The sequence below is a fragment of the Colobus angolensis genome, unplaced genomic scaffold (assembly GCF_000951035.1).
Source record: "Colobus angolensis palliatus isolate OR3802 unplaced genomic scaffold, Cang.pa_1.0 Scaffold184, whole genome shotgun sequence".
Lineage (NCBI taxonomy): Eukaryota > Metazoa > Chordata > Mammalia > Primates > Cercopithecidae > Colobus > Colobus angolensis.
Genome location: NW_012114977.1, coordinates 4,506,019 through 4,517,469, shown reverse-complemented (window position 1 = coordinate 4,517,469; position 11,451 = coordinate 4,506,019). Strand labels below are relative to the sequence as shown.

General features: G+C 48.6%; 1 protein-coding gene across 1 annotated transcript in view; it reads left to right on the top strand.

Moving 5' to 3' along the window:
- The first annotated feature begins 5,277 nt into the window (after nucleotides 1-5,277).
- The window catches only part of LOC105510210 (tumor necrosis factor receptor superfamily member 10D-like), a 35,591-nt gene continuing 29,417 nt past the window's right edge, over nucleotides 5,278-11,451 (top strand). Inside the window, exon 1 of the mRNA XM_011939870.1 lies at nucleotides 5,278-5,432. Coding sequence (XP_011795260.1) covers nucleotides 5,283-5,432 — 150 coding nt within the window. The 5' untranslated portion in view covers nucleotides 5,278-5,282. The remainder of the gene's footprint in view (nucleotides 5,433-11,451) is intronic.

Sequence of the window (11,451 nt, the reverse complement as noted above, 5' to 3'; positions counted from 1 at the left end):
TGGTCTCAAACTCCTGACCTCAAGTGATCTGCCCAACTTCACCTCTCAAAGTGATAGGTTTATGGGCATGAGGCAATACCTTGCCTAAATCAACAGTTTCAGGAATGCTCAAATACCTAAAGGAAGTGAGTGTGTGCGTGCGTGTGTGTGTGTGTGTGTGTGTGTGTGTTCTGGAGGATTGCGGAGGATTAAAACAGTAGCTCGCAGCCCATGGCTTCAAGGGTGAGGCTGAGGAGCCCATGGGCAGGGGCTGGAGGGAATTATTCTAGGGAAACCCAGAGCAGCACCTACACTTTTCCTCTGGGGAAACATTGATGCATCTATATATATCTATACATGCCTATATGAACATATGGAGAATATCCATAAAGATATAGGAAATATTAGAAGGTAGAAAATCCTGGGACTGAAAAAAATATAATAGCTGAAGTGGAAAATCCAGTAGAGAAATTACACACCAGATTTGATCCGACAGAAGAATCTGCTAATTTGAAGGCAGGAGAAAAGAACAGGCCAGACAGCCTCTGCTGTGTGCAAGGAGGGCAGAAACTGCTTCACAAAAGCAGACCTTCCCTTGCTTGTCTGTTCTCCTACTAGAGAAAGCAGTAGAGGATCATATCTGAAGAGTATGTTGGTAACATCAGACATAAAAAGAAGGCAATTAAGGGTAAAATCTTGAGGTATGTGTGAATTCATGACCAAATTAACTATGGAAACTGACATAAAAAGAGGTGTAGAGGTTTCGTTTGTTTTTGTTTTTGCCCCTGTCCTCCCATTCTCCTCTGAAACAGCTCTGAGTAAACACAGGCTGTGTTCCTGCTGTGACTCACACCTCCCTGCCTTCTCTTCCTTCAGGTTTGCTGAAGTGGGTGGGGGGTTGTTTCCTGCCTCTGACTCCCTGGAATTTAAAGTGACAGAGCCTTGATTGGGCACGGTGGCACACGCCTGTAATCTCAGCACTTTGGGAGGCCGAGGTGGGTCGGTCACAAGGTCAGGAGATCGAGACCATCCTGGCGAACACGGTGAAACCCTGTCTCTACTAAAAATACAAAAAATTAGCTGGGCGTGGTGGTGGGTGCCTGTAGTCCCAGCTACTTGGGAGGCTGAGGCAGGAGAATAGCAGGAACCCAGGGGACAGAGCTTGCAGTGAGTGGACATGGTGCCACTGCACTCCAGTCTGGGCGACAGAGCGAGATTCCATCTCAGAAAAAAAAAAACAATAAAAAAAAAATAAAGTGATGGAGTCTTGGGGACTGGAATCCAGCACCTCCTTCTGCTCTCCCCTGTGGGGACAGGGACACCAGCACTGGCCTGGCTCACCCACAGCCTCCCGGGGGGGTCCTCTGGTTGCACCTAGGGCTGCAGCTGGGCTCTGATAGAGCTGTCAGGGAAGGGGCAGTGGGTCCCTGAGTGGTGAACTGGCCCCGGTTGTTGGGAAAGTCCTGTGGTCACTTTCCTGTGGCTTCCTCCAGCCCTGGGCCGATCTGCACTTTCTCCCCGGAACTTCCCTGGATCCTCATCAGTGGGACTGGCTTGCTTCATTACAGGCGACTCCTGTTCTTCAGCTCTGTGTCCCTTTTCCTGACATTTGGACCCTGCCCAAAGCCCCCCACAAAACATACAGTTAACAAACATCCTGTGAGTCCCCCTCCAAAGATGAAGAGGATGACCTGTGTTCTCAAGATGGGCAAAGGCGAGAGTCCAGTGTCATGCTCCACCCAAATACCAGCCCCTCTCCCCAAAACCTCAATCACCAGTATGCGGAGGGCAAAGAAGTTGTGAATATTTGAGAATACATCTTTGGCCACATTCTGATCACATTCATTAGGCAATTTTCTAGAAGAAGTAGAATATCGAGGTTAACCCGTAGAGGTGTGCACACACACACACACACACACACACACATAGCTGTGATTCCTACCAACAGTGCCAACTTCTACCAATTTTAGATCTGACATCACTGCTCTTTGGTTTTCTTTTTTGCTAACCAGGAAAGAATTAGTTGACTTGGATATGCACTTCTCTGATATATGTTTCATATATTGGTCAGTAGTTTAAATTTCTTTGTTCAAATTCATTTTTTAGGATTTGTCTTGTTTAGAAGGACAGGCTTCATGCTTCCCAAATACTATTAACAGATTTGTTTTTTTTATTTGCCTATTCTTTTTGTCTTAGATTTTAATGTACAGAAATTTTACATTTTAAGTAGCTAAATCTATAGGTACACTTATTTTTCTTCTTGATCATAAGCTTAGAAAGTCCATTGCCCAACATAAAGTAAGATGAACTTCTCTGATTTCTTAAGGAGGTTTTATTAAATGATTGGATTTGTAGCATATAGTGATGTAAAGTCCACAGACATTACTTTCGATATAGAAAGTGTGATGTTGCCCTTAATTTTTCTGAGTTACTCTCATCTGTCCAACCCCAGTGAGCCACTGATTATTCCCTTCCTCTGAACCTTGTGGTTTATGGTGTTTATGGCAGTTTCATTCCGTAGCACGAAGGCGTCAATCATTAATCTCGGGTGATTAATCCTCAGGCATCTCCCTGCTCTGAGCTGAGGGATGTGGTGGTGTGGAAAGTTCTATTGCTCTGATCATGTGGTTGGTTCCACTGGCAGCCAGACCCTCTCCTCCAAGAGCCACCTCACAAGCATCAACTCAGGAGTGCTGGAAGTCATTTTATGATTAAAAAACAGCATGCAATCCAACCCACCTACCCGATTTGCCTTCCTCAATCAGAAGGGTCGCCTTCCAAATAGGATGTTGTCCATTCACCTATGAATGATGGTCTATAAACTAAGTAGCTCTTGGTCAGTCAGTAAAGAGCTGTGTATAGGGAAGTGTCCAAGTGACCATAGAATCCCCAGCAGCTCCTCACCCAGTTCTAGAGTCAGTCTGAGGGGAACAGAGGCTCCCTGCTCATGAATGTCTCCCCTTTGCCTTCCTTAGGCACCAGGATCCCATATAAACCATTTCCGTTTTGTAACAGAACTCTTCTGGGACTGCCCTCCCTGTTACAGCTTTTCCAAGATCACTGAATACATCACGAGTTTTTCAGGTTTCAAGATTATTTTATGTCCTTCAGTCACAGGGGGAGCTTCAGTTAGTGTTCCATCACAAGCTAGTAAGAGCCTCTCAAATGGAAACTTCATGATCTAAAGGCCCAGTTCCCGGGAGGTGCTCACAGCCTTTTGCCATTAGTCCTAGTCAGTGTCCCACATAGGGCACAGAGAATGCGTCGTTACCTGCAATCTGGTTTCTAGTCTACACTGTGTGGTCCACCCTCCAGGGCCAAGGGAGCTAAGGTGCTTTAAGGACTTTGCTGCAGGCCCTGATGGCTCTGTGTTAATGCTGTCAGTCTTTCTGAAGTCCCTGTCCTCTCACCTCCTGCCTGGATCTGCACCCAGCACACATTCCTGACCCCACACATTTCTCAGTGCCTGGGGCCTGGGACACATTTCTTTTCATTTATTTTTTTCCACAGAGTCTCACTCTGTCACCCAGACTGGAGTGCAGTGGCACGAATCTCGGCTCACTGCAACCGCAACCTCCTGGGTTCAAGCAATTCTTCTCCCTCAGCTTCCCAAGTAGCTGGAATTAGAGGTACCCACCACCATGCCCAGCTAATTTTTTTTTTTTTTTTGAGATGGAGTCTCGCTCTGTCGCCCAGGCTGGAGTGCAGTGGCGCGATCTCGGCTAACTACAAGCTCCACCTCCCGGGTTTACGCCATTCTCCTGCCTCTGCCTCCCGAGTAGCTGGGACTACAGGCGCCCACCATCTCGCCCGGCTAGTTTTTTGTATTTTTAGTAGAGACGGGGTTTCACCGTGTTAGCCAGGATGGTCTCGATCTCCTGACCTCGTGATCCGCCCGTCTCGGCCTCCCAAAGTGCTGGGATTACAGGCTTGAGCCACCGCGCCTGGCCTGTATTTTTAATAGAGATGGGGTTTCACCATGTTGGCCAGGCTGGTCTCGAACTGCTGACCTCGTGATCCACCCACCTCAGCCTCCCAAAGTGCTGGGACTACAGGCGTGAGCCACCACTCCTGGCCCTGGCACACATTTCTGGCCCTAGGTCAGTGTCTGGGGCCTGGCAGGTGCTTGGGGTGCTCCATTGCTCAAATCCAAGCCTGTGGAGAGGATGACATTTCAATCCCAGGTTTCTGGTGAGCCAAAAAATTTTCATTTCTGTAGTGATATCCTCTTCTATCTACCATGTGCGGGGTCAGGAGCCGACTGACTCCAAGGGTCTAGGAGTCGTGCCATTGACTTGACTGCCTAGGCTCACAAGCTGGTATCCTTCAATACCACGCATTGGGTCTGTCCTCACAGCGGCAGTGTGGGGAGGTAAGTAGCCCAAGGTCAGACAGTTGGACCTGGGTAGACACTAGACTTGGGGACAGAATTTCGAAGCCACTCTCCTGATTCCCCTGTCTCCATGGGGCCTCAGTACTAGAGCCCTCAAGGTTGGTCAGGGAGTGTTTGTGCCTTGACCATGCAAAGGGTGCCAGGCTGTGGCTAGGGATGCCCCTAGCTTTCCTCTCCCTCCTACCTACTCCTCAGCTTCTGCACGTGCCCGTCGTGGCCTCTGCGTCCTTCATTCTGTCCACTCATGCGCTCACTGGGTCCCTCCTTGGTGCCAGGCACCCGCTGCTGAGGGGTGCCAAGCCCCTGCCAGAGAAGCTTGGTGCTGGGTCACAGCTGCAAGGGGGCTGGAGGCAGTGGCATCAGGGCAGTGGTCAGTGAGGTCGCTGTTGGGGGAGGGAACGGGAGCAGAAGCTAAGAGTGGACTGAAGTCTTTAAGCCAGGAAGTAGTTCAGGGTTTAACAAGAGGAGAGACAGGCGTCCTGGGGAGGGAGCAGGCTCAGGACAGGCCTTCAGTGCCTCCTCTGAACCTCACTAGCAGCGCAGTGGGAAGCGCCTCTGCTCCTGCCCCTTCTGCTTGCCACAGCCTGGACAGGACTCAGAATCAAACCACAGGCCCCGGGTCACCACTGCCGGCAAGAACTAGTTCCTTTCCGTCCATGCACCCACGCACACAACTTGGGCCCTCCCCGAGGTACTGGGGGAGGCCATGCCCCTTTTCTGAGTGCCTAGAAGTGACCACGCCTTTTTCGGGGGTATAAAAGCGGAGGTGCACACTCGGATTCTGGCAGTGTAGCTGCGGGAAGCTTTCCACGCTCACGACCTACGGGGACCATTTCCGGACGACTTCTGATTGAGTTTGGCGCTTTTTACCCAAACTTCAGAGGGGCGAAGAGCCTCCACCTCCCTTCTCATGGGACTTTGCGGACAGAGCGCCCCGACCGCCTCGAGCGCTCCAGCAGGGCGCTATCCAGGAGCCAGGACGGCGTCGGCAACCACATCATGGCGGCCGGAGCCCAAGACCCTTAAGTTTGTTGTCGTCATCGTCGCGGTTCTGCTGCCGGTGAGTACCCGCCGCGGTCCCTGGCTGGGGAAGAGCGCACCTGGCGCCGGGAGTGGGCAGGGAGAGAGGGGGACATGGCGGGGACGCTTGGCCCGGGTCGCCTGCGGCGGGGCATGGCTGGGCAGGAGCGACCCGGCCGCGAGGGAGCAGAGCGCGCGCTCCCCCTGGCTGTCCCGTGAGGCGAGGACCCCACTGAGCTGCCCCGGAGTAAGTTCCAGAATCAACGGAGGGAGGGAGTCAAGATGGAAACTCCGGAGTAAACCTCTGGAAGCCACAGAGCGGTGGCCTCTTTCGTTCGTCCCTTCATTAATAACATTAACCCAGGCCTGGCGCGGTGGCTCCTACCTGTAATCCTAGCACGTTGGGAGGCCGGGGGAGCGGATTACCTGAGGTCGGGAGTTGGAGACCCGCCTGGCCAACTTGGTGAAACCCCGTCTCTACTAAAAATACGAAAATTAGCCAGGCATGGTGGCAGGCGCCTGTAATCCCAGCTACTTGGGAGGCTGAGACAGTAGAATTGCTTGAACCCGGGAGGCAGAGGTTGCAGTGAGCCGAGATTGCACCAGTGCACTCCAGCCTGGGCAACAGAGCAAGACTCTGTCAAAAAAAAAAAAAAAATAACTCTGTGTTTACATTGTTAAACGTGTTCCTTGGAGAACCGTTTAACAAACAGTCGGTGAAAAAGCTTTCCAACGCTTGTTTTTGCAACTTTAATTTCCTCTAGAGCCCTGAAAGTGGCAGGAAGCGGTTAACCAGTGTCTTCCACTGTCACCCGTGTGTCCCCTCTGCATCCCAGAGACAGGACCGCGGGCTGGCCCCTTCCTTCAGCATAAAAGGTGTAAAGTTCTCGTTGTGAGTTGGCTTTGGAAACTGAGATTGGTGGTGGGGTGCACAGTAAGGACGTATTATAAGTAAGATGTGCAGACTGCCAGGACTTTTTCAGAGTGATTGACGTTTCTGCCAACAGCACTTTCTAAGGTTCCTTACGTAATACCAAAACAAAAGGGGGAGGATAAAACAAGATTACAGGAACTATGAGAGTTTGCATGTTTTCTTTCAAGAAATTAATACTAAATTCAGAAAAGCAGTAACATTTACACCTCTCAAAAATTATACAGCCGACTTCTGCAATAGTTTATAGTGGATGGACCTACCTGAGGCAGGTAGAAGAATGGCTGTGTTAGGACAGTGGACCTGAAGAGAGAATGCGTGGATGACCAGTGTAGACAAGGCCAGCAACGTGAATTTCAGTTTTGGGAATGTGAACTCTATACATCCCAAAGGAGGCTTTGTTCCCTCCATCAGTCTTGCCTTATTAAATGCATTTTAATGCACAATCGTTCTTTAAAATTTTGGCGCTAACACACATCACATTAGATGTTTTATGGCAGTACATTCAGATTGATCTTCCTTTAAACAAGGGTATTGTATTTTACTGCATGTGTAAGCCACAGGTTAATTCACTGTTACTGCCTAGGGGCAGCTTGTTAGATCCCACCCTGACTTTGCCTTTGCTGATTCCAACAATGTTGTACTAAATACCCTTGTATGTATCGTGTGTCCACATATCCATGTGCACCAGCTTATTGGGCAACTCCTTAAAAGTATAATTTTACTTCTACTTCTGTGGGATAAATGATTTCAGAAGTTTCTTTAGATGTTCACAGATTTTCCTCCAAAAGACCATTGAACTCAGCATATACTCACACCTAGTCCACAAATGTGCCTGTGTCGCTACACCCTTGCTACACTTAGCTTTCATTTTTTTGCTAGTCTAGGAAGTAAAATGTCATTCATCACATTGCTATGTACTTTCATTCCTTCATGGTATTAGGAATTTTCAAGGATACAGGAGTTCTTTGGTACTGGAAGTACCGAAGTACCAAATCTACTCCCAGTAAATTACCGGGGGATCCAGATGAGACAGCAGGGGAGGGTGGTAGGGAAGACCGAATTCCCAGCTATCCTCCTGGGAAACCATGGTCAGCTGGGGCCAGTCCCTGCCACCCACCATGCCTGTGAATGAAGATAAGGTCTCCGTCCTCAGGCTTTCAGGAGGATATCAGATGAGCCTGGAGCTGAGCTCAGTTCCTGACCCCACGTCCTGGGTCTGTCAACGCTGGACTGGTTCAATCTCTGTGACAGGTGCTTCTACCCTGCCCCTCTCTTTATCAAAGTAGGAATCGAATAGATCCAACGGCTCAGAATCTCGGACTCTGAGGCTCTCAAGGACTCCTGAGATTGGAGGCTGGGAACAGCTGGGCGCTGCTGTGCTTCCCCTCCAGCTCTGTGACACTGGTGTGGCCCCAGCTCCTGCCTGTAAAGTGAAGAGGAGATAAAGATCTTCAACAGCCCTGTGTAAACCTCAGAGGGCTGTGTTACCAGGTGTGGGAGGATGAATTACATCCTCAGGGCTGGTGTCAGTCACTCAGGACTCTGGATCCCCATGGCATATGTCTTCCACCCAGCAGAGGCTGCACCTGCTCCTACCTGCACCTCAGTACCGGCTCCCTGAGCTTAGGGCAGAAACTTTTTAAGACTGGAGTGGAGCGCCATGCGGAGGGGCCCTCAAGGAACAGAGGAGCCAGAGTTCAAGTGAGGACAGTGATGGCACTGCAGGGCCACAGCCTGGTTTACCTGCCACGCTTCCAGTTGTCCTTCTGGTGGGTGCCCGGCCCGGGTTGGAGTTCGAAGAGTGAGCAGGAAAGGTCTCCCACCATGTGGCTGCAGAGGGCTGCTCATTCAGCCCCTACTGAGAGGCCACGGTCCTGGTTCCGGTCCTCTGTCCTGTATCCGGGAGTGGCAGGGCAGCGAGGCTGTAACTTCCAGGTTGGGGATGGGGGCAGTGGAGACAGTGCCATGCTCCGAGCCTGTGCTGTTGGGCAGCTGGTGTCCTGCTCCCAGCCAGTGACTGCACATTTTCAGGTAGTGGATTTTCGTAACAACCTGGGGAGATGAGGGTAGATCATTTTCCCTCTTTTACAAGTGGCAAAATGAGATTCAGGAGCAATGTCTCCAGCATTTTTGGCCTCACCTTCTGTATAAAAGCAGCCATATTTGGGCCTCTGCAGAGCTATAGTTCTCTGAGCAGTTGCTTCTCTGATCTCTGTCCTGCATTTGGCCTCTGGGAGCTCCTGTGGATCTTCAGCAGAGTCCACAGGGCTCTTTGGGGTCCCCTCTCTGTGCCACAGCCTGGAGCCTGTCCTTGGGCTGTAAGCTGTGCTCACCTCATGGGCTTGGGGAGAAAGTGATTCACCCAGGAAATAGACAGTGAGCCCTTTATTGTCTTTGGAGTCTGCTGGAGCCAGGGAGGACGGACGAACCCCATGTGAATCCTGCTCCCTGGAGCCCACGGTGTGGTGGGTGAGGTGACACCAGGAATCGTATAACTAAAGGAGGTACAGTGAGGGAGGCATGAGATCACCACCCTTGCCTCCCCCTCCTCCAGAGATGCCATGGTGGTGCAAGGCCATAGGATGTGGTATTGTTGGCCTGGAGGATGGTGTTTGGATAGAGTCACCATTGAGTCATAGAGGGAAGCTAAGCTCCCCTTTAAGGGCTTTTTTTTTTTGGCTGCTCCTGAGAATTAAATAGACATGAGACAGGTACACGGGAGAAAAGCACATACTACTGTTTTTTTTCTTGAGATGGAGTCTTGCTCTGTCACCCATGGTGGAGTACAGTGGTGTAATCTCAGCTCACTGCAACCTCCACCTCTCAGATTCAAGCGATTCTCCTGCTTCAGCCTCCTGGGTAGCTGGGATTACAGGTGCCCACCCTCGCACCTGGCTGGTTTTTGTATTTTTCGTAGAGATGGGGTTTTGCCATGTTGGCCAGGCTGGTCTCAAACTCCTGAGCTCACGTGATCCACCCGCCTTGGCCTCCCAAAATGCTGGGAATACAGGCATGAGCCACCATGCCTGGCCAACACAGACATTTATTTAACACAAGTTTTACCTGGCGCAGAAGAAGCAGTGAGAGTCAGTTACTTATGTACTGAATTAGACCAAGTAACTTGTGAAGAAGCAAGTAAATATGTGGAAGCTAAAAAGATGAGTGGTTCTATTCTAACAAGATCTGCATAGTACTCTCTTGGCCTTGACTTCTATCCTTAAAAATAAGGAGATTTCTTGGGGGAACCACCCCCAATATTTCAGCGTAGGTTCTTCCTATTTTCCCTAAGTGTTGGTTGGTCTGAGAAATAAAGAGAAAAAGTACAAGGAGAGGAATTCTACAGATGGGCCGCCGGGGGTGACATCACATATCAGCAAGTCCGTGATGCCCCTGAGCCACAAAACTAGCAAGTTTTTATTAGGGATTTCAAAAGGGGAGGGGGTGTACAAACAGGGAGTAGGTCACAAAGATCATATGCTTTAAAGGGGCAAAGAAGCAGAGCAAAGAGCACATGCTTCTGAGGAAACAGGACAAGGCAAAATCAGAAATTCCTGATAAGGGTCTATGTTCAGCAGTGCACATATTGTCTTGATAAACATCTTAAACAACAGAAAACAGGGTTCGAGAGCAGACCAGTCTGACCTCAAATTTACCAGGGCTGGTGTTTCCCAATCCTGGTAAGCCTGAGGGTACTGCAGGAGACCAAGGCATATCTCAGTCCTTGTCTCAACTGCGTAGGACAGACACTCCCAGAGCAGCTGTATATAGACCTCCCTCCAGGAATGCAGTTCTTTTCCTAGGGTCTTAATATTATATTCCTTGCTAGGAAAATAATTTAGAGGTATCTCTCCTACTTGCACATCCATTTATAGGCTCTCTGCAAGAAGAAAAATATGAGTCTATTCTGCCTGACCCCACAGGCAGTCAGACTTTGAGGTTGTCTTCCCTTGTTCCCTAAAATCACTGTTACTCTGTTCTTTTTCAAGGTGCACTGATTTCATATTGTTCAAAAACATATGTTTTACAATCAATTTGTACAGTTAGATAGACTTACAGTGGTCCTGAGGTGACATACATCCTCAGCTTATGAAGACAACAGGATTAAGAGATTAAAGTAAGACAGGTATGAGAAATTATAAAAGTATTAATTTTGAGAAGTGATAAATGTCCATATTAAAATGAAATCTTCACAATTTACGTTCAGAGATTGCAATAAAGACAGATGTAAGAAATTATAAAAGTATTAATTTTGAGAACTGATACATGTCCATGAAATCTTCACAATTTATGTTCCTCTGCCGCAACTCCAGCCAGTCCCTCCGTTCGGGGTCCCTGACTTCCCGCAACAGAGATTGTCCTATGTTTCCCTGGGGACTTTCATCTCCTGCTTTTAGGAAACACAAAAGAGGTCAAAGCATGTTCTTACACCTGATGTTTTTCAACAGCCTTTAATTCATAATAGTCAATGGGCCAGGGTGGCTGGGCAGGTGCAATGGCTCACATCTGTAGTCCTGCCAAGGTGGGTGGATCACTTGGGCCCAGGAGTTCAAGACTAGCCTGGGAAACATAGCAAAATGCTGTCTCAAAAACAAAAACCAAAATAAAACAAAACAAAACAAAAAACCACACACACACAGAAAATCATGTCGTGTGAAGGAACCTAAGCAGAATGCATACCATTTGATTCCTCATTTTATTAAAATGCAACTAATGTATTGTGACAAAAAGCAGAAGAAGTGTTGCTGGGGACATAGGAGCAAAGCGGAAGAGAGGATTACATTGAAAAATGAAGAAACACTGCAGGACGGTAGACATGTCATTATCTTATAATGGCGGTAGTTCCACGGTGTGTACATACATCCCAATCTACCAAACCACGTGCTTCAAAAATGTACACTTTGTTTCATATCCATTATACCTCAATAAATCTATTTTTAAAAAACCTTCAATAGAATATAAACACTTGAATGTATACTGTATTCCCTGTGGCACTTGCACATAGATCATGGAAATATGTTGCATAAGAAATCAGTATCCAGTTAAAATGAAATTCTAAAAGGTAATTAACATTAAAATATGCAGGGGAAAAAGGAGTGAAATTATACTAGACATCCATAGTTTTTTT